Consider the following 24,439-nt stretch of genomic DNA (forward strand, 5'->3'; position numbering starts at 1 on the left):
AAACTCATTTTTCATTCATGTCAAAACCATCATATGACCTGACAAAATGTTTAATGTCAATATTTTAATTGAATGATATATTTTTCTCATTTTCAGTTGCCTTCCAGCTAGTGATTCATTCCGCAGCGATGTGGGGAAAGCAGTTGAAAGTTTAATCCCTCCTGTACAACATCGCCTCTTGGATCGAACAGATAAAGAGGTAAACATTTTCAGATATCATTTATAATTGATAGTTATGTTGAAATATTTTCATAACGATATATTTTGGTGTATTTTGGTAGCAAATCATTTGAAAGGTTCAATATAATTCAAGACACTATGTTAGACATTGTGAAATACTTTACATGGTCAGTTGTAAGCACGATTTTAATATTTGCATATCTTATACATAGTATGACTATAATATAGCATTCACCGTTCTCTGAGAATACAAATGAGTTAATGCTGATTACATACTGGAAATGACTTTTTGATAAAGTTCATGTTGATGGTGCAAATTTATTTCATGCTATTATGCAGCTATGAACACAGTAACAGATGGAATGCCCTTTTATTTTTTTTTATTTTTTTATTTTTTAAATATATTTTATTGATTTTTTACAGAGAGGAAGGGAGAGAGATAGAGAGTTAGAAACATCGATGAGAGAGAAACATCGATCAGCTGCCTCCTGCACATCTCCTACTGGGGATGTGCCCGCAACCCAGGTACATGCCCTTGACCGGAATCGAACCCGGGACCTTTCAGTCCGCAGGCCGACGCTCTATCCACTGAGCCAAACCGGTTTCGGCTGGAATGCCCTTTTAGAAGGGCAAGATCATCATGTAATAATGCTCATTAATAACAGTTCCTTATTTGAACAAGGCATTGCGGTATCTCCCAAAAACCATGGAGTGATTTAAATCATTAGGCTTTAGAAATGAATAATAAAAGAAAATTTTCTCTATAAAAAAAGTTTATTATGATTTCTTAACATTTACAACAGCACTAAGTAATAGGTTTCCAATTCTTAGTACTGGGTTTTCACTAGTAAGAAAGAAGCTTTGCTTTTGGAAATATAGTTTCCTTTATTTCTAGGTTTCCACAGTTTTTTCGTTCTGAGAATTTCGTTCCATCTTTATGTGGAGAGATGATGAGGGAAAGGGAATCATTATTTACCATGAATATTTTGAATATATAGAATTTATATGTGCATGTATAACTAAGATCTTCTATAACCTATCCTTTTCTCTTGACTTACACTTCTACTTACTGCTCTTTTTTTTTTTTTTAATATATTTTATTGATTTTTTACAGAGAGGAAGGGAGAGGGATAGAGTTAGAAACATTGATGAGAGAGAAGCATCGATCAGCTGCCTCCTGCACACCACCCACTGGGGATGTGCCTGCAGCCAAGGTACATGCCCTTTGACCGGAATTGAACCTGGGACCCTTGAGTCCGCAGGCCGACGCTCTATCCACTGAGCCAAACCAGCTAGGGCTACTTACTGCTCTTTAACCTAGACCCGTGGTCGGCAAACTGTGGCTCGCGAGCCACATGCGGCTTTTTGGCCCCTTGAGTGTGGCTCTTCCTAAGCCTTAAGAGTACCCTAATTAAGTTAATAACAATGTACCTACCTATATAGTTTAAGTTTAAAAAATTTGGCTCTCAAAAGAAATTTCTATCATTGTACTGTTGATATTTGGCTCTGTTGACGAATGAGTTTGCCAACCACTGACATCAGTTCCAGTAAAATAAAAGGATAATGATTTTTAAAAAAGGTACACAAAACAAAACAAAATAAACACATTCCATTTTTTAAAAATATCAACGCCCCAGTACATTTTAAATCAAAATATATTATTATTTGGTGTTAGATACCCATGTGGTGAAATATAGAATATTGGTTATTACAGCTGCTGTAGCAACTTCTCCTTGTTCAGCATGTTATCGATGAAAACTTTTAGTAATTTTCAGAATTGATTATGCATAATATATATATTTCTGCAGGGTAGTGCTTTCTAGGAAAATAGTTAATACCAAATACAGTAATTAGATTATTTGACTATAATTGCCAAGACTGAAGTCTGTTTATTACTGTTTTTTATGATAATGTTCTATGTTTTAACATTCAAGTATCTGTGAATGAATACTCCAAACAGGATTCTACCGCTGTTTAAATTTTTCAAATAAGTGATCTCACTGAAGACACAGGATCTTAAGCATAAAAATAATTTGTTTTAAAATGAAAGTATATACAAGACCCTAATAAATATATTTTGTTCCTAGTAGTTTATAGCTAGCATATCAGGCTGTGTTCGAATTGATTATGTAAATGTGATCAAATGAAATGTTACACTGTTGGCTGAAGAATATACTCATTTTTAAAAAAATGGAGTCCTCCAGTTGCACAGCTTGGTAGTTTAATTTTGCTGCTCTTACTAGTGACTAATCAGGAATGGGCGAAAGGTTAGGATTAGCCAGTTCTCCCTTTCTGACCTTCGAGTGGAGACTTTGCATTCTGGTAAAGAATATCATGTTTTATATTAACTATGTAATAACAGACAGTTAAGTAAGTTGTATTGTTGTGGTGACTAATCAGTTTTTATAAAACACAAAAATATAAAAATATAATTCTATAGAGAGGCTATATAATTTTTATTTCTTTGTGTTAGGCTGGATTTGAATGTTAATTGACATGTACGTCAATGCTACAAAATTACATTAAAATATTGTTGGGTGTGATAAACACTTTTTCTTACTCTGGTACTGAGGCAAAGTACTTAACATTCTTATCTGAAAAAAATGTTAATGTGTGAAATATTTTGATTTAAAAAACTAAAGATATTTGAACAATTTTTTTCCAGTTGCTCATTTGTCCTCCTGTTACTCGGTTCTTCTATGGAGCCAGGGAATACTTCCATAAATTATTAATTCAGGGGGACTCTTCTGGAAGATTGAATATTTGGAAAATCTCAGACACACCTGAGAAGCAGGAAGGCGAAGAAGCAAATAGTAAATCAGGTACAGCAATTTCTTAATTTCACAGCCTAAATACTAACCACTGAACAACAAATTCATTATGTCATATTTCATTTTCTTCTTAGAATCATGTTTGATGACAGTTATTCTTTGGTATATTACTAAATCAACTATAAGCATGCTTATTTTAATATTTAAATTTTTTTTTCTAACATGCTCAATGTTTTTCTTTTATGCAAAACCAAACTTCCACAGGGTTGGAAATCACAACTTCTGTTAGTTTGCAAGAAGCATTTGATAAGCTCAATCCTTATCCAGCTGGGATTATAGATCAGCTGAGCGTGATCCCCAATAGTGATGAACCTCTTAAAGTAACCGCAAGTGTGTACATACCAGTACATGGACGACTTGTTTGTGGCCGCGAAGATGGGAGCATCATTATTGTACCTGCCACGCAGACAGCCATTGTACAGCTGCTGCAAGGGGAACACATGCTCCGAAGAGGTATACTGACGACCTTCCAGTGTCTAAAGCATCCGGAGCGCTCTGTACCGTGATAGCGACCATGTTGGCAGGCTTTGTTTTTAACATATACAATGAATCAGTGTAGTTGTTAGTGTGCTATGTGGCTGATAGAGTTTAATGTGCAGATAATAAAATACTCAGTGCCTGTTCTTGGGATTAATACCACCTAATGACTGTGAATAAAGAAGTATCCAATTTTATCTCTTGGAGGTATATTAAGAGTTCCATTTATTAATAGTTAACCTCTATGGTTTACTAAATAATGAAATTTATTGTTATTAATACTGATAATCTTTTAGAACAGTACTGTCCAGTGGAAATATATATATGTAACAATGTATGTAATTTTCTAATATCCACATTAAAAATTTGAAAATGGAGCAGGTAAAATTAATTTTAATAATATATTTTATTTAATTCAATATAGCAAAACTATGTTTACTTCAGTGAGATACTTAACATTATTATTTGTTGTCCTAAGTCTTTGCAATCTCATGTGTATTTTACATTTACAGCACACGTGAGTCTGGACTAGCCACATTTCACGCCCTCAATGGTCTCATGTGGCTAGTAACTACTGTATTGGACAGAGCAGTTTTAGGAGATAAAACCAGAAGCCTTTTCTTTGATAAAATTTATAGCTATTTTGACAATTCATGTTTACTTTTATTTGTTGGAACTTTGTACGACTTTTATTTTCCCATTTTAAATCCAAACCCTCATTCACAGGTTGGCCACCTCACAGAACACTCCGTGGTCATCGGAACAAAGTCACATGTTTGCTATATCCTCATCAGGTCTCAACTCGTTATGATCAAAGATATCTGGTATCTGGAGGTGTGGATTTTTCGGTGATAATTTGGGACATATTTTCTGGAGAAATGAAACATATCTTCTGTGTGCATGGTGGCGAGATTACTCAACTCCTGGTTCCACCTGAAAACTGTAGTGTAAGTTGGTCAAAAATGATTGCTTTACTGTGGTAGAGCTGTGTCCTGTGGTTATCAGGCTTAATATGAGTGGAGCCTAGAGTCATTTAAAGACCATATGACAAGAGAATTAAAACCTTTTTTATTTTAAAACTAAATGATGGTAACATGGAAGGTTTAGGCAAAGTTATGATTCTGTACTATTGGGTACATAGAAATAGAAGATGCACATAGTTTTCAGAAAGTAAAACAATAACCCTAGTGACCCGATGGTGTCGTTCTTCACTGTAGAGTTGTATTGATACCTTTACGCGGAGCTCTCCACAGTTCCTCAGTCAGTTTGCGCCACAGGTGGCTGCATGTAGAAGTATGGCCTGTGACACGGAACATTTGTGTGTGATGCAGTATGATACTGCTATTTACATTTTAAAAACAGACAAATCCATTCTTTTTATTCCTGGATACATGTTCAGGTAGTGAGAGCATTAAAATTGAACTGGAAAGATAAGGACCGAAATCAGATTCCACTTTGCTTTTGGGAGTGAGAAGAATGAGTTTCCAGAACAAAAAAATGCAACTTCTTTAAGTTCCATTTTTTATTTACTTAAAAAAAATTATTATTGATTTCAGAGAAGAAGGGAGAGGGAGAGAGAGATAGAAACATCAGTGGTGAGAGCCAGTCATCGATCAGCTGCCGCCTGCAGGCCCCCCACTGGGGATCGAGCCCGCAGCCCCGGCGTGTGCCCTGACCAGCAGTCAAATTGTGACCACCAGGTTCATAGGTTGATGATCAACCACTGAGTCATGTGGCCGGGCTCTTTTATTTACTTTTAATAACTATTTAATATTTATTTTCTTCTCTCATTGGCATGGATGATCGAACTATCAGAGCTTTTTGCTGCTGCTAGAACTTTATTCAGGACAATTTTTGGGAAATGTTTCAAAATGAGTTATTTAGTACAGATAACATATATGTTTCTCTTGTGTAAGCATATAGGTTAAGTCCTTTAATAGATTAGTTTGAAAAAGTGATTATTTTTCATTTACATCTTATTAAACTTTTAAGGTCACATAATTTCCCAAAGTATCCAGAAGAGGGCAGCATGGGCTTGTGAAACAGGAGTGCCAGGTATCCAACCTGAATATTGGAGTTTGTGCCTTCATTTGAAGTATTAGATCCTTAGCTCTTACAGACAGAGATATAATATGAATGGTATACGTGACTATATGTGTGCAATGCGGCTGACGTTCACAGCTGGTAAGAGCAATTAACAAATGAGGTTTTTCTTATAATATACTGTACTTTTCAGTCTGAAAATGTACCTAAAGCTTTTGCCTGAATTAGCTCTTATCTTACTTTTGAATTTGGACTTTTGTTATTATTTTAACTTGAATATTACATTTAAAAAGCAATGTCTATCATTATACCATAATCTCTAAAGCCAAGCAGGGCACATTTTGGAATGTAAATTAAGCAAATGCAAGAAATAGACCTATCATTAATTTTCTGCAATATAGCACAGTAGACACAATGTTCTGTAACATTCTCATTTCCCCGTAACACTTGCTTCTCTTAGATTTTGACATCAGATATTTTGATGCAGTCAGTACTTTTTGAAATGAATTTTTATTTGTTTTAAATTAAATAATACATTGTTTAATACATGTAAGATACAGATATTTTCTATGTCACTAAGTATATTCTAATATCATTTTAAATGTTATTCTGTAGTTTATTGAAATTTATCAGAAAATTTAGAATGTTGCTTTATTTTTTTTTTGTCAGTTTTTTTTTTTATTGCTTAAAGTATTACAAAGGGTATTACATATGTGTTCTTTACGCCCCCCCACCCGCCCTTGACAGTCCCCTAGCCTCCCCTACCCCAGAATGTTGCTTTATTAAACATTTTTTCTCTTATCAAGAGTGGGGGTGAAAATTAGTATAGCTAAGTATGTTTGTACATCTGGAATGATTTTTTAGGATAAATTGTTAAATGTGGAATTGCTGTATAAAAAGGCATATTAGTTTTTAAAAGCTTTTGAATAGGTATTGCCAAGTTGTCCTTCAATTGAACTTAGGAATAGGTTTATATAACCATCATTTTACCCCCTTCATTTTACATTATCCTGCCTATAATTGTTTAAGTCTTGCTAATTTTCTAGGCTTGTAAGTAGGTGTATGTAGCATATGTGCAAGTGTATAGTACTCGTTTTCATTTTGAAAGCACAGATGTGTTTATATACCAATACTATATGGATTGTCCATTCATACTGGTTTATATTTTATTCTTTTATATTTGTATTTTTTTATTTTTATTTATTTTTTAATTCTTTATTAGTTAAGGTATTACAAATGTGTCCTCATCCCCCCCATTAAACCCCCACCCTCCTACCCCACTCATGCTCTCATCCCTATATTTTATTCTTTATAATTTTAGGTTTCCTAGATTTTTACCACTATCATATTACTATTGTATTGAAGATAAAAAAATATAAAAATATTCTTGCTGTGGATACCACCTATGTATTCAAATATTGTAATAAGCCCTGTCTCTTACGTAGGAAGCTGAAAATATCAGTGATGCACTGAGAGTGTCAGTGAGGGGTCCTTTCAACAGTAATGAGAAGGACCACATCCTTATTATGGCTGTGCTGATATCGTGCCAAACATTTTAGAAATTTAGAAATTCCTCTATTTTGGAAAAGTTTCTTTAGATCTTAAGTAACACCCTTAGTAGTGGAGAAGATGGCATTGGAATACATTTATTCTTGGTAATAGTCAGAAATGATTAAATGCTGAACTTTGTGAATGAAGTGGTTATTTTGATTTTTTATTTGGGGCTGAAAAGATAGTAGGACACAGGGCAAAGACCACTTTTTGTTGAGTAACTTGATCATAAAACGGTTTCAAAATGAGTTAAAATTTCTCTTAAAATGGCAGAAATTATTAGAAAAAAACGAATGACCTTTAAGGTGGCTATGATTAGGTATAACATAAATTTGATAGTAGTTTATTTAGCAAATATCTGAGTGCCTGTCATATTCCATGTACTTTCAAGGACCAGATATATTATAGTGGACTAGAGGCCCAGTGCACAAAATTTGTGCACCGGAGGGGGGGTGGAGCGGGGAGGGGAGAGGGGGTTCCTTAGCCTGGCCTGCGCCCTCTCACAGTCCAGGACCCCTCGGGGGATGTCCATTTGCAGGGGATCGGGCCTAAGCCGGCAGTCAGACATCCCTCTCTCAGTCTGGGGTTCTTGCATTCTGGGACCCCTTGCTCCTTACCGCCACCACTGCTGCGCTCGCCAGCCATGAGCCCTGCTTCTGGTTGAGCGGCGCTCCCCCAGTGGGAGCACACTGACCACCAGGAGGCAGCTCCTGTGTTGAGCATCTGCCCCCTGGTGGTCAGTACATGTCATAGCGACCAGTCGACTTGCATATTAGGGTTTTATTATATAGGACTAGGGGCCCAGGGCATGAATTCGTGCACCTTGAAAGGAACTGTGGGCTGTGAGGCTGTGGTGGGCACAGGGGCGGGTCTCAACCCATCCTCCATGCCCCCTCCTGGCCCCTCCTGCCACAGCTCCGGTCCCTTGTCTGCCTGCAGCCCCACTCCTGCCACCACCCCTCCCATGTGCTGGTGGCGCCAGCCCTGCTCGCACCCACTGATGTCATGGAGCCCTCAGGAGCAGGGGTGGTGGAGAAGCCCTCAGGGGCGATTGGAGCCGGCACCACTGCTCGCACCCGCTGATGGTGCCAAGCGATTGGGACTGGCACTGGGTGCCGGCAGTGGGTTCGAGTGGCAATTCTGGCACCAGCTGCGGGTACAATCGGGGCTATCGCCGGCAGTGGGTGCAAGCGGTGGTTCTGGCGCCGGCAGCAGGTGCAAGCAGGGCTGTTGCCAGCAGCGGATGTGAGAAGCAGCTGCCCTGATCTCCCCTCAGGAGCAGGGGCGGTGGAGAAGCCCTGAGGGGCGATCGGGGCCAGCAGCTGCTGCTTGCACCTGCTGATGGCACTGAGTGATCAGGGCTGGTGCCGGGCGCTGGCAGTGGGTGCAAGTGCCCGGCGGGACCACAGCGCATGAGTGCAAAGAATTTTCAGTAACCACCAGAGCTTGCCCCGATGACAGCGACTGGTGCTCTGCTTTGGTCTGGTGCCCCTGCTCACCTGCTCCACCATCCTGCCATGGACGATGCCTGCCATGTTCTGCCGTTTGGTCTATTTGCATATTAGGGTTTTATATATATAGATAAGGCATAGTGCCTGTCTGATAGAATTTCATCTAACAAGGGAGCCAGAATAGAAAACAAGCAATTATTATGCAGCATGATAAATACTTTGAAGTACCTGTTCTGTGACCTCCCTGAGTGCAAGGCCCTCAGGAAGATGCTAGTCGGGGTACTTCATAAACTTCGGGGTTTTGGGAAGATTTCCAAGAAGGATGATATCTACTTGAATTTATTAGTTTTTTAAATGTATTTATTTGAGTGCAATCAGGTGTACTGAATGTGTTTTGAAAGTATATACATGTCTTAGTTTTGTGAGGGGTATGAAATCGTACATACATGAACAGCCTCTGTTTGCAGAGGTACTTAGTGCGTGATGGGGAGTAGTCTGGAGCATGTGAGAAGTTGTTGTGACTAGTGCCTGATGGATCTAATATCACAAACACTGACAGGAATTAACTTATTTGTACATTACTTTGAAAAGAATGACCAAGAAATCAGAGTAATGGTTTTGTATGTGCTGCGGGCTAGTTGTAGGTGAGACCATTAGGGCACATTGTTTCATTCTATGTAGGAAAAGTATTTGAAAGAAAAAAGTGAAGATGATAAAAATATGAAACCCTGCTCAAAAGTAAAATATGCAAGCTATTCTTCCAAACAAAGATTTGGCAGGAGAGTAAAGTGAAATATGTATTAAAAACAACAGAAATGCCAGTTATTCTATAGTGATTTTTTTGGAGTCATAATCAGTGGTTTTTCTTAGACGTTGGCGAAAACTCTCCAAAGGAGTTGTAGACAACTTTCTGCTTTAAGGAGTGGATCCTACACTAAAGAGCTGCCAGTTGGTCACGTCAGTGAGAACAGGGCTTTAGAACCAAACAGACCTAACTATTTCTTCATAGTTATCGTTTGTATGTAGTAAATGCATGATGTTTAAAATCGTCCCTAAAAGTCTTAATTTTCATACAGAACATAAATATCCAGTTAGATGGTTTGTCAGTATTTTTGTTGGATCACATGGTCTTATTTTCTAAAATAGCTGTTAAAAAAACATCAGCTCTCTCCTTTTTTAAATAGAAGGATGGGCTATGGATTTCTGAAGAAAAATCTATCTCGTTTTGTGAGAGTGTGGAAATGAAATTAACATTCATAGGCTCTTATTTTCCCTTTAGGTAGAATATTTAAAAGTGATAAATGATGCAATTTAAATACACATTTATGTTCCAGAGAAAGAGTTCTGGGAAGTATAAGAGATAATGATTAAGAGAATAGTGGGATTGATTTATGAGTGAAAGAAGCTGGTCATTTATAGCTTGTCTCAGGATGGACATATTTATAAAGGAGAGACAGGAGTTAGTGTTCAAATATTTAAAGAATATTCAGACAAAGAGGACAATTGTTTGGGGGCAGCCAGGAGATTGCTTCTGAAATGATAGGAAGAAAAAGAATAATTTAGTTTAGCAAACAAATTAGCAAAACCAGAAAAAAAAAGTGTAATTGACATGGGGAACTGTTGGAAAGCAAGTCACCTCCCCAGGGAGCTGGTGGATGGGATAAACTGGCTGTCTCTGACTTCTGTAACTCATGGCAGATGCTGAGGAACAGGTTACATAAGAGGTTTCTGGGAATGGTTTAAATGAAGTCTAGTAAAATGCTAAGGTCAGGCCGGATGACCTAGGTGGTGTGTTCTCACTCTCTCAGATTCTGTGATAGCTTGTGGCATTCTGCTGCTCAGCGCTAATGTACCGTGGAGATTATATACTGGAAGATTCGATGAGACTTTGTTTGGTTTAGAATCAAAATTCTTTGAACAATAATCATTAACCTTGGAATAAACTTGTTTTAACCGGTATCTTCCTCCCTGTCGTTGCCCCAGCAATCTTACTTTTTCCACCAAAAAATAGAGTTTTTACTTGGTTAAATGTTCTATTGCTTATTGTTAGCCTTGCTTTTAATTAGCTTTTGATGTGATTGGTGCATATTGCTTCCAGGGCAGAGTTAATAGTGTTTGGAACATGGATTTGGGTGATTTTCACCTATAAAATATGAGCCAACTTGATAGGATGCTTAGTCTGTGCTGTACAAGTTCTATTCCATAACAATAAAAATAATTAAGTGGTATTGAGGCGCCAGTTGGTACCAGTGGTTGCTAAAGTGGAATATTAGTGAGATAGTTAGTTGGGGTATGGGAATAAATCATTAGTTATGGGTGTTGTTGTTTTTTTGTGGTGTGTGTGTGTGTGTGTGTGTGTGTGTGTGTGTGTGTGTGTGTGTTGTTAATCCTTACCCAGGGATATTTTCCCACTGATTTTTAGGAAGAGTGGGAGAGAAAGGGAAAGACAGAGAGAAACATCGATGTGTGAGAGAAACACATAGATTGGTTGCCTCTTGCACCAGCCCAGACCAGGGCCCATGCTGGGGAGGAACCTCAACCAAGGTACGTGCCCTTGACTGGAATCAAACCTGGGACCCTTTGGTCCGCAGGCCGATGCTCTATCCACTGAGCAAACCGGCTATGGCTAGGGCTAGAGCTTTTATTTATGTCATTTTTTTTAACATTAAAGATTTAGCGTCTAAACATTTTCTAGATGGAAGGACATTGGTGCCTCTCTTGTTTCATATATCAGGTGGGCACGTGCCACTGCAGGAAGAGTGACAGTATTGCTCTGACTGGGTGTGCTTCCAGTTAAAATGTATTTATTTGCTCAAGGGAATTTCAGATTATATTGCATAGCTCTTAACCTAGCCATCTCAAAATGGGCAGAGAAAATAAAGGTGAAAGATATTTCCAATTAAAATTAAATCTTTTCAGCAGCCACATTATGATGTTCAAGCAATGATAATTTTTTAAAAATTTTTATTTATTATTTATTTATAATTCCTTATTGTTGAAAGCATTACATATGCCTCTTTTTCCCCACTGTTGACCCCCTCCTGTCCACTATCCCTTCCCCCCTCCCCCCGCCCCCGGGACCTCACTGTCCCATTGTCTGTATCCATGGGCCATGCATGTATGCATACAAGGTCCTTGGTTGATTACCCCCCACCAGCCCACCCTCCCCTGTCTCCCCTGTCTTCTGCACTCTCTTCCATCAAGCAATGATCATTTGATCAATCTGGCAGGAAGGTATAAAAAAATCATAATTATATAAAATATGTATTTGCATCTACTACAACAATAAAACCTTTCTATCCTGTATAATAAAAGGCTAATATGCAAATTGACTGAACAGTGGAACAACCGGTCACTGTGATGCGCACTGACCACCAGGGGCAGATGCTCAATGCAGGAGCTACCTCCTGGTGGTCAGTTTGCTCCCATGGGGGAGCACCGCTCAGCCAGAAGCCTGGCTGACGGCTGGCAAGTGCAGCAGTGGTGGCGGGAGCGTCTCCCACCTCCGCGGAAGTGCTAAGGATGTCTGACCAAAGCCATCAGTCCGATATCCCCTGAGGGCTCCTGGACTATGAGAGGGCACAGGAGGCCGGGCTGAGGGACGCCCCCTCCCTGAGTGCATGAATTTCGTGCACCAGGCCTCTAGTGCTAATATAAAGTTAAAGTTGTTAGCAAGACCTTTATGACAATTTTCACTTCATCTTAAATATGTTTATTTAAACTTTGAGTCATCCTTTTGAAATATATATTTTTGTTCATGGTTTACAGCATACATGATATATTGGCACAGTACATATGTAATTTATAAATATATGTATAATGGGAATACATTGCAAACTTTTTTAATGAATGGGTGTGTGATCAAAAAAAGTTCTGAGAATAAATGCTTTGCAATTAATTTAAAGATATAAGGTTCCCATTTTTTAGTAGTTGTGTTATTATTTTAATTACACAATTTAAATGTCTTAAGACACATTCTCATTTTAATGCCCTGATGTTAACTAATGTTTTAGGTGACTTTTCCAGTTGAAATGAAAAAAATATTAAATAGAATGAAATTAATCAAATTATAGAACAAATCACTGTTGGTGAAGAAAATATTCAATAACCAAGATCTCCGGAATTTAATAATAATAATAATTCAGCTCATTTGTGGGGAAGCCAGGTCTAAATCAAAGAGAGATAGGGGCTATAATATATTCTTTAAGAAGTGCTTCTTTAATACTTTTGAGGATAGATAAGAATAAACCAAGTTAATTGTGTTTTAGCAAATCTTTTAAGGGCCTTCATTTAGCAGATAGCTGAGAATTATTTATTGTTACGCTGTCCATTGTTGAATTAAAATTAATACCAAAGTGGTGCTTCAGAGTGGTCTTTTTCCATTTTCCATTTAAATAGGCTCAACGTTTGCTTTGTTTATACCATTAATTTGTTTTCACACAGCCTGCAAAGGTAACCACCTCAGAATTAATTAGTGGAATCAAAATTAATGAGGTTTTACTGTACTGGGCCATTTCCACTGTAGGCCAGTTTTCTTCACGAGTTGGACTAGCATTTTCTTGAAAGAAGAAAAATTAGATTTATTTTAATCCATATTTAAAAAGCAAAGAACCATCTTTTCTGGTGAGTTAAGTACCTCTAATAACTATGCTTTCTTGGACTTAGTAATATTGATTTTTTTGTTTTTTTTTGTTTTTAGTCTTGATTATTTTGGCTATTTCCAGACTGTTGCTTATTACAATAAAGCCAGAGTTAACTCTTTAGCTGCTTATTTGTCCTTATAGGAACAATGTGTCATTTTTATTTTGGATCATTTTTGTGTGTGGATGGAGCGTGTCATTTGCCAATTTTCATCATTTTTGCACTCTATGAAAGAACAGATCTATTCTTTAAAACATATTGATGTAAATGTATGTGTTAGAATCCATTATGTGGAAACAAAAAGCTAGAATTTTTGGAATTATAGTTCTTTGTTTCCCTTCAGAAAATTGTATCCTATAATCTTTTTATTTAAAGCAGATCCAGTGGTATTATTTAATATTTGGCCTGTATGTCCTTTATTTTTACTAATAGAGTGATAACATGAACTAGAGCTTTTAAATCTTTATATGAGGATGGATTGCATTTTCTTGAAGTTTTGAAATTGTCCACCTGCATATAAGTGGGGAGGGTGAGCGTTCTGACGGTGAATTTCTCATGAGGGGTTGATGCCGAAGGGGTGGCCTTTTTGTTTGTTTGCCTAATGTCTGCAATTATTAACTACAGTAAGAGGTATTTGGTGGAGAGAGGGAGAGGGAGAGAGGATGTGTAGTTAAGTGGTTGTCAGTTTTCTGTGATCTCAGATGTTGCCATCTACCAATAGACCATAATTTGAGGAACACCGAACACAGTAAACAATATTAGTAAAAATTCACCATTTTTTTTAAGGTAAAATAAATGTCACCCAGGCTCATGCCTCATTTTTTTCTACTCTTTGAAAAGAATGACAAGAGGTTTGTGAATATTATTGAAATGACAGTGAACTTGGGGCTAACAAGTAGGCTAGTTTAGGAGTATGCCTTTAATTAAGAATTAACTCATTCTAAAGATGATTTTGGAGAGTTTGTGAGTCGAAGTAGCAGAATCAAAAGTTGTGACAGGTGTTTTTCATACTGTGGCAGATCTGTGCTTGATTAAAAGACATGAATAGATGAAAAGTATGCTGTTTAGGAATTTTTATTTAAAAAATTTAAAAATTTTCCAATTATAGTTGACATACATTAATATATTAGTTGCAGGTGTACAGCATAGTGATTAGACATTTATATAACTTTTGCAGTGATCACCCCGGTAAGTCTAGAACCCATCTGACACCATACATAGTTATAATATTACTGACTATAGGAATTAAAAAAAAATCTGTTAGATGTATTTTCTCTAATGAGAGAAATACATAAATAACCACTTTTTTGCCAATTGATGTTGCAAAATAGGAAATAGAAGTTAACCATTTATGTAGCAAACATCTCTTTTTGTAAGTTGAATGATGGTTATATTTGATAAATACAAAGTCAGCACTAATGGTAATCTGTAGAAATGTAAAGCCTCCATTGTATTATCTTCAGTTACTGATACATGTCTGGTGAAACTCACAAGTATATCATGTAGTGTGAAATAACTGAAAATAAAGCCATATATGTTTATGTTTTTTACCCTGTTTTATTTTAACATTGCCTATATTTAAATGAATTTTTTTGTAGTTTGCCACTTTATTTTGATTTACTGCTTAATTATAAAGCTAATTTTTATGAGCCATAAGTCAACTTACCCCCCCATTACTCAATATGTTTTTGTAAAGAAAGAAATCATGATTTATGTCTCAATTGAATGCTTATCAAGAAACATGAAATAAGTAAGCTTGGCAAATGCTTGTTTGAGAAACTTCTATATGATGTTTTAATAAAGGTTTTTAACATGATTTTTCTGAACTTAGTTTTAAAATTAGTAAACTCAGGCTGCATTTATTATAGTATTTAAAACATTCATAAAACAAAAAGTACAAATAAAGCTAACACAGAATAAAAGAATGAAACACCCAAATCTAAGAAAAAAGTAGTTAAATCTTAGTACCTACGTTTTATTAATCTTCTGTTTCATTCAAAAATAGATTTTAGGTTCTTTAAAAAAAACCCCATTATTGACCTACCTGTTTGGCTCAGTGGATAGAGTATCAGCCTGCAGACAGTAGGGTCTCGGGTTTGATCCCGTTCAAGGGCATGCACCTTGGTTGCAGGCTCCTACCTGGCTCAGGCCCTGGTTGGGGCACGTGCAAAAGGCAACCAATCAATGTGTTTCTCTCACATCGATATTTCTTCCTGTCTTTCCCTCTCTCTTATACTCTCTTTCAATATCAATGGAAAAATTAATAATGATAATTTAAGGATTAAAATAATAATAATAAGATAAACATTCAGTAGGATTAAAAATAAATAAAGCTAATCATGGTGAAGGAAAAATGAGAGCAGAAAGTAGATGAGACCAGTGAGACTCCACATTCAGGAATGTGTGCCCAAGGTCTTGCACTGTTATGGCCAGAAAATTGAGACCCGAGTTTCTTAGTAGCCAAAACATAAAAGGAACCAGTTAAAGCAGTTCCCCCCAATCTGTGTTCCTCAAAAACTAGCTTACCATAGTCACATAAACTTATAGATGAGTGATATTGTGTTAAAGGTTGTTAAACGTTCTTGGAAGTTCTGTGGATAAAAGCAGTTGCAACTTGTGTTCCCCATGTACATTTGGTGTCCCACACCCTCCCTTTTTAAAGAAATTTGATACATGTCAGCATTTTTCACTCAATGAGATAGACCAATCAGTGAGCTATTGTTCTTTAGCTAAGCACAGGCTATTTTACTTAAGCGAAGGCCAGCAGGGTGAAGTGGGAGAGCTTTCCCCTTTGGGTGCATTGAAGGGATAGTGTATATGTAGTGCATTGGGCCTCATCTGGAATAAGTAGCCTCAGTATATACAATCATGAGTTTCAGACGGCTGTTTTTATATGGTTCCTTCTTAGCATGCGCTAAAAGCATAATCTACTGAGTCACTAAAAAAGTTAATTAAGTTTTAAAATTGCTTAGAAATTATCTCAAAAAGTATAAAGACTCATTTTTAATTTTCCAGGTCATGGATTGTGTTCTCTGTTGCTAGTGAAAAATCTTTACCATCTTTGTTCGATTATTTATATTGCATCTTGTGCTAAAAAGAAATTGAAGGGCAAAACCCGGAGACGAACAGAAAATGCGCAGCCGAATGTTTAATTGGCTATTGTGTGTGGGTGAGGTGGTGTGATCCCTGACATTATAGACAGAAGCTGTGAAGCACATCCACAGATAATACAGACTATCCATGGCTCCTCAGAAATGATTGTGGCAGAGGGACCAGGAGGGCATTGTTTTTGAGCAGAGGAGCAGGGAAGAGCATGGGTCTAAATGAGAGTCACAAGCAGAAAGCAGCACCACGGAGAGCAGCCCTGGCAGCTAACAAAGGGAAGTTCACACTGTGGAGAGAGAACACATAATAACAGATCAATGTTCCCCCAGCTCTGCCTGCTCATATAGAGCAATCATTTTAGTAAGGCCATCTTCACATGTGAACAGCAGATTTTTCCAACGCATCTTTTCCAGCCTTAATCAAGGCTTAAGTGTGTGTGAGTGTGTGTGTGTGGTGATGACTGAAGTGGGTGTTTTATGTATAATGTAAAGGACCATATTTTCAGCACAACCAAATATTATGGATGGTTTTTCAGGAGTCATGATGGCCTAATTCGGTGTGGTATACCTTATGGAGGATAGGATCCATTTTACTCTGAATTTAATCTAAATGTAATTAAGGTTTGTTCTTCTTTTCAGGCAAGAGTGCAGCACTGCGTCTGCTCTGTAGCCAGTGACCACTCAGTAGGACTCCTAAGTTTGCGAGAGAAAAAATGCATTATGCTGGCATCTCGTCATCTTTTCCCCATTCAAGTGATTAAGTGGAGGCCTTCTGATGATTACCTAGTAGTGGGGTGTTCAGATGGCTCTGTGTACGTCTGGCAGATGGATACTGGTAAGAACTAGTGTTAAGAGATATATTCGAGCCCTAGCCGGTTTGGCTCAGTGGATAGGCTGTGAGCCTGCGGACTGACAGGTCCTGGGTTCAATTCTGGTCAGGGGCACATGCCCAGGTTGTGGGCTCAATCCCCAGTAGGGGGCGTGCAGGAGGCAGCTGATCAATGATTCTCTCTCATCATTGATGTTTCAATCTCCCTCTCCCTTCCTCTCTGAAATCAATAAAAATAATATTTTTAAAAAAGAGAGACAGACACGAAAATTAAATGGGTACATTTGATTTCCTAGAAATTAAAAATCTTTTATAAGAGAAAAAAGCCTTGAAATGTAATAAGATTGCTACTTTTATTTTTGATCGCTGCTCTTTCTAAGTGTTGTACTATGCTAAATACTTGTAGTTGGCCAATTTTTAAAGGAATGTAATTGAAGACAATATACACATCAAGACAGACATATAGATTACAGACCCAAAATTCAGTGATCTGTATAATTCATGAGGCAAAATATGAGCAAGATGAAGAAATCACTTTTGTCTCAGATTCAGAAACAGTGGAAATAGAGAAAACCCTCTTTTATTTGAACAGCAGAAAAGCAATACAGGGCAGTTAATTGTAGGAGGTGATTGAAATGAAAGTTTCAAGTTCTAGAGAGAACATTTAAAGTTTCACTTCCAAAGATTTTATGTTTAAGGCATAATATAGAGCAAGTAATGCTTAGCTTAAAAGTAAAGGCAGTGATCTATCATGTTTAATATAGACTCCTTTAGTTTTCTCTGGGAAATCTCTAAGTATGTAATTGAATGTGTTCATTAGTTTAGGCTTTAAAAACACATTTTATTCTACTTTTACTCATTTAAGTAATCATGTACCAGTGATTAAAACTTCTTTTTACATCTCTAGTTGTATTGTACTATATTGTATTTCTACCAAATTTTTCCCCTTTACTTCATCTTTTTTGTTTGTTGGTTTTAAATAGTCCTTTTTTGAAATCAGAATATCTATCTATCTATTTATTTATTTATTTATTTATTTATTTATTTATTATATTTTTGCCTGCACTGTGGTGCAGTAGGAGTTCTCATATATATTTTTGGAACAGATAGCCATACTGTCAGCAATCCTTTTCTTTTTTTTTAGAGCTCTTATCTTAACAGATAATATAACAACAGTCTTGTCAAAAGGAAGCATTCTCAGAAACGGTTTTTGCATTTATCTTTTCCTTTTTTTTGTCTAATAGTATAAGAGGTTCATACCTTTTGTCAAATTTTAAAAGCACAAAAGTATTAGAAAAGGTAAACCCAGGTTGCTAAATGCTAACATTGTAACATGTTTTTTTATAGGCTTGTTTCTGTCCATGTTTTTGTTTTAATATATTTTTATTGATTTCAGAGCAGAAGGGAGGAGAGATAGAAACATCAGTGATGAGAGAGAATCATTGAATCATTGATCAGCTGCCTCCTGCACACCCCACACTGGGGATGGATCCCACAACCCCAGGCATGTGCCCTGACTGGGAATCGAACCCCAACCTCCTGGTTCATAGGTCGACGCTCAACCAGTGAGCCACACCAGCTGGGCATCTGTCCATTTTTAAAACCAGAATTGCTGTCATACTATATATGCAATTTTGTATGCATAAAAATCTTACTTTTGTGTCCTTTTGGTCACCATTGTATCTGTTGCGCAGCAGTTTTGTGTTTGCTGATTTGGTCCGCTCCGCCAACTAATTATACAGTTTGTCTTGGGTTCTGGAGTCAGAACGTTTGGTTTGAATTTAGAACCGACCACTTACTAGCACTGTGACCTACAGCATGTCACTGGGCTTTTGTCCTTCAATTTTCTCCATAATATGAAGATAATAATAGTTCCTATTTTATAAGGTTAATGGGAGAATAAAATGACATAGTTACTTGGTGAGTATCAGACATAATGTATGTCTATATGTGTGTTTGTGTACAAGTAAGTTTCTCTGTGTGTGTACATGCGTGTGTGTTATTATACATGGTGCTTAATCTGTTGCTTCGTTGAACTTGGGAATATGACCTTATATTTAGAAGTATGTTTTTTTGGGAATTGAAGGATGTTTTTATAGCAATAATGACATTCATAAAATGCTCTTTTAAATTAACAATTAATACATTTTAAATTCAAAACTATGATGAACTTGTATAGGACTTTAAAAAATGAAATAAATATGATAAAAGAAGGTAGTATAATTTTCCTGAATTTTTCAGATACATACTTAAATAATGATACTTGAATATTTCAGATACTTTAAATTTTATATTTTTGACAAATGCAACCTTATTGAAAGACAAAGTTACTTTTCCAGTAACTTCCATAGAAGGAAATGACAAATGGCCCCTAACTATAGATATGCTGGAGGATGTTATTCTTATAACCAGTTTAGTATTATTAAGCCCATTTTAGTGTAAACCATACATAACACAGAATTCACAATTCTGACCTTCAGGAGGATTTTTGGTAAACTATTAGTCAACATGGCAGTCTTTAATTGAGATAAATATGAAGAAGCAGAATTTATTTTGGATATCAACCACAACAGGGAGTATACATTATTTCCCCCTGCTGTTCAGGCTTTAACTAATGATGTAAAGGTCTCTGGGGAGTTAGTTAAGCACATCCTGAAGGTATTGACATTATTTATTTATTAAATTTATTTATTTATTAAATAAATAAATAATGAAGCTAAATAAGTCAGTTTCAGTCAAAGTTTGATGTACGAAATGTATTTAAACTCTGAGGAGATACTTCATCCCTCTTAGTGTTCTGGGAATGTATTTTTACAAATGAAGCCATATCACACTAAAAGTACACATGCGTATGGTATAATTTTCTGTTTGCTATTGAATTGCTTTACAGGAAGGAGTTTGCACCTTCACTTAGACAATAAATGTATAGATGGAGTTAAATGGACAGTATGGCCCAGTGAAGAAGCGTTGAAGTGGCTTCAAGCTGAAGTAGTACCGGAAGACATTCCACTGGGTGTTAAGAATAAGAGTCAAGAAATTTGCAGATAGACTGAGAAGTTATAATCCACCCCCCCCCCGCCCCCCGTTTAGTGGAGATTTCCTAGAGAAAGAAAAGCTTCAGGAATTGTTCAAGTAGAATAAACTGGAAAAATAGCAAACTTCGTGGGTTTTTTTTTTGTTGTTGTTGTTATTTAGAGGAAGGTGAAGTCATGGGCCTTGATGTTCGTAGTAGAGTAATGGTGTGGATTGATCCAGGAGACCATTTTGGAAGAGTAGAGAACGTGGAAAAGCCTGGGGGAGGTCGTTAAAATCTTGGCTCTGAACTTGCCTTTGTTGGGAAGTTGTGGTAGGGGCCTTACGGGAAGGGACACAATAAAGGTAATGCTACATGGGAGATCATTAGAGGAAGGAAATACAAGAAAATGTTTCCGGAGGCACTGTTAAAACATATTTCCACATAAAAAAGTCCCTGCTTTTTTTTTTTTTTTTTTTTTTTTTTTGGTCTTAAACTATTTAAAATTGTATGGTGTGTGTAATATGTGTAATATGTCTTGCAGGTGCGTTGGATCGTTGTGTGATGGGGATAACGGCCGTAGAGATACTGAATGCCTGTGATGAAGCGGTTCCTGCTGCAGTTGATTCGCTTAGTCATCCGGCAGTCAACCTGAAACAAGCCGTGACAAGACGCAGCCTTGCTGCTCTGAAGAATATGGCCCATCATAAGCTACAGACCCTTGCAACTAACCTCTTGGCTTCTGAGGCATCTGACAAGGTAAGTTTTGGATGTGGGCTCGTGTGTTTGCCCACTTTAGCTTCATTTAGTAACACAGCTTTGGCATATCTCAGGGAATAATTTTGTGAGAGGAGCTGGTGAAAAATAATTTTCTGATTGAAATTTAGGCTTAGCCAACATAGTTTTAGAGCATTATGAGCATTTGGCATTTTGAAAAGTAAATTATTCTTACCATTAAAAATATTTTAAAATGGTTGCTACTGAATTCAGTGATTTCAGTTCCTAAAGTTAGAGGATATTTTTATTTTTATTTTTTATTTATTTATTGTTTTTACAGAGAGGAAGAGAGAGGGATAGAGAGTTAGAAATATCGATGAGAGAGAAACATTGATCAGCTGCCTCCTGCACACTCCCTACTGGGTATGTGCCCACAACCAAGGTACATGCCCTTGACTGGAATCGAACCTGGGACCCTTGAGTCCACAGGCCGATGCTCTATCCATTGAGCCAAACCAGTTATGGCTAGAGTATATTTTTATTTAAAATATATTTTTATTGATTTTAGAGAGGAAGGAAGAGGGAGAGAGAGATAGAAACATCCATGATGAGAGAGAATCATGGATTGGCTGCCTCCTGCAAGTCCTCCACTGGGGATCAAGCCTACAACCTGGGCATGTGCCCCTGACCGGAATCGAACCCAGGACCCTTTAGTTCTCAGACTGATGCTCTATCCACTGAGCCAAACCGGCCAGGGCTAGAGGAAATGTTTTATATATCATATATTTTCTTGGCTTCTGACAGTTTTCCTTTTGAAGGATTGAGCACTAGCTAATATCTCTAGGAGAAAACATAATAATTTAGGTACAAAATTAAGATGTCTGTAATTGAAGCTTATCATCGTGTTTTAAAAGTAGGATTTGATTTTAGTGAAGTTGGGCCATTACTTCTAAGGGACACCAACAAGAAAAAGGGACTGAAGAAAATACTTGAGACTAGGTACAGCAGACTTGCACAAGTGATGGCATTTTAATGTCTGACCCTAGCTCAGTCACACGTTCTTGCTGACACTTAAGATCAAAGCATCTGTTTCTTTTTCAGTTAAAAGAAAATGATCCCACTAAAAGAAGAAACAATCCCAGTTCATTAATTGGTTACTTATCTTTAATTTTGTTGGGGCTAGCCACTATTTGGTGTGTGGTATTTGCGTTCTCTCATATTATTAGAACTAGTTTGTCTCTGGTAATGGGATAATGAAACTTAGAGACAATCCCAATATTTCATCTGAGTCGGAACTTAAAATTCCATCTTTTTTTTTTTTAAAAAAAATATATATCTTTAATGGGTTTCAGAGAGGAAGGGAGAGGGAGAGAGGGATAGGAACATCAATGATGAGAGAGAATCATTGATCGGCTGCCTCCCGCACGCCCCACACTGGGGAGCGAGCCTGTAACCCACGCATATGCCCTGACTGGGAATTGAACTGTGACCTCCTGGTTCATGGTTTGATGCTCAACCACTGAGCCACGACAGCCAGGGCACTGCATAAAATTTCTAATTCCATCTAAGTATTCATTAGAATTATTAATGGGTAACACAAATACTTCTATTTTTATTCTCTCTTATTCATGATTTTTCTTATTTTAAATGGATTGACATATGAATAAATAGTGAAGACATTGCCGAAACCGGTTTGGCTCAGTGGATAGAGCGTCGGCCTGCGGACTGAAAGGTCCCAGGTTCGATTCCGGTCAAGGGCATGTACCTGGGTTGCGGGCATATCCCCAGTGGCAGATGTGCAGGAGGCAGCCGGTCGATGTGTCTCTCTCATCGATGTTTCTAACTCTCTCTCTCTCTCCCTTTCTCTCTGTAAAAAAAAAAAATCAATAAAATATATATATAAAAAAAATAGTGAAGACATTGAAATGCTGACCTGGAAACTTGAAAATTTGCCCATGAATTAGTGCTAATGACATATGAAATACTATAGGCAGATCCAGTGACCCATGTCCTCCAGTAATTGGCAGTAATATTTGATCATTCTGGATTTTTACAGATATAAATGCTTTATTGGCTTTATTATATTGTATATTTCATAGATTAGAATTATGAAATCCTTCTGTGCTTATTTTCATGTCTTCAGTCCCATGCGTTAAGTTTGAATAGAAATCACAGCCTAAGTACATTTGCCAGGCCTATAATTTTTTTCAAGGGACCATGTAAATGTTCCTAGGAATTCAGTGTTCATAGCACATTAATGTTCTATATCATTTTAATTGTGAGCAAATTTACAAAACAGTATATTCAAGGGCAAGCATGTATATGTAATTTCCAAATATATTATTTTTCTTGCTGGTATCCCTTAGAAGTAAGAATTTGGAAACATAACTATATATCTGGAAAATTAAAGAAATAGAAATGGTATGGTAACATTTATGAATGGCTTTTGTAAGTGGTCATGGTCCATTATGTGATTTTTACAATCTTGTTTGTCCCTGTTTTAATAGCGCATTTTATAGTGCAATTAGTGATAAAAGCACCAGATATCAGAGACACTACACTTATGTATTGTAAAATATATTGCTTGTGAACCTCCTCAGTCTTGTAGCAGTGGTAATTGTTGCCTGGCCTACAAGGAAAACAATTATAGGAGGGGGGAAGGCTTAGGAAGCTGAGGCTGCAGGAAGATAATCACTTTATGAAAAATGTATGTTGGCTGGACCATTAGGGATTTCTCTAACTATTTTCTCATGTTGAATTTGAGGCCCCTCAGAGGTTATTTCTAATCTTAGGAGAAATAAATTCCACCCAAAGTTAAAAAAACAAACAACTAAGTTCTTAATGCAGGACTTTCTCTAGGATATGGGAACTAACTTTTTCATGGGTCCCTCAACAGAAAGTCAGATCTCTGCAGGGACACTCTATAGAAGGATCCTGCTTTATCCTTGGTAGGTTGTTGTTAGCAATTGGGCTATTTGGAAGTAAACATATTTTGTATTGCTAATTATGTTTATTATGGCTTTGCAAACAAAAACGGAGAATTCACTGTCCTATGACTTTTTTCTTTCACTGGAAGATCAAGAAGATACTAAGTAGAATTATCCTTTCTTCCTACATTGAATCTTAGCAAGATGTGTGTATTTGAATCCCAGTGCGTTTCTCTTAGGACATGTGTCTTATTTTCCCTTTTATTATAATAACTTATGTACTTATCTAATTCTTCCCACTGAAATACAGCCTCCTCGCAGGCGTGGATTGTGATTTATTTATCTCTGTGTTTCCCCCGGGACATCTGGTACCCGCTGTGTAGTGAACATGCCTTGAATCGGATGATGTGTAACAGGAAGTGTTGCCGGCTTCTGCGTTAGCCTCTTTGTCCCCATCTTCTCCATCTCCTCACAGTTGATGGTCTTGACTTGACAATCAAATCTGTCTCTGTTCGTGAGCAGGAGATGTGGATCATTTGTTAATAGCTTTGCTCTCTGTTCGGTTTTGCTTTCTCCTCTTTGGTTTTTTTGAGCAAGGTTGTCCAGGCATAACTCATTCTCCTTCCTTGCCATCACTGTATCGTCAGTGTTCCAACTGGAGTTATCTCAGCTATA

The 24,439-nt window shown here is 37.1% G+C and overlaps 1 protein-coding gene across 6 annotated transcripts in view; it reads left to right on the forward strand.

The window, feature by feature from the left end:
- Window positions 1-24,439, forward strand: part of WDR7 (WD repeat domain 7) — a 291,854-nt gene that overhangs the window by 32,978 nt on the left and 234,437 nt on the right. For all 6 annotated transcript variants that reach the window (XM_059706176.1, XM_059706178.1, XM_059706179.1 and 3 more), the window contains 6 exons: window positions 97-199; window positions 2,846-3,002; window positions 3,216-3,464; window positions 4,215-4,435; window positions 16,918-17,113; window positions 20,665-20,879. In XM_059706176.1, coding sequence (XP_059562159.1) covers window positions 97-199; window positions 2,846-3,002; window positions 3,216-3,464; window positions 4,215-4,435; window positions 16,918-17,113; window positions 20,665-20,879 — 1,141 coding nt within the window. The remainder of the gene's footprint in view (window positions 1-96; window positions 200-2,845; window positions 3,003-3,215; window positions 3,465-4,214; window positions 4,436-16,917; window positions 17,114-20,664; window positions 20,880-24,439) is intronic.

This window comes from Myotis daubentonii, chromosome 8, assembly GCF_963259705.1.
Source record: "Myotis daubentonii chromosome 8, mMyoDau2.1, whole genome shotgun sequence".
Classification (NCBI taxonomy): domain Eukaryota; kingdom Metazoa; phylum Chordata; class Mammalia; order Chiroptera; family Vespertilionidae; genus Myotis; species Myotis daubentonii.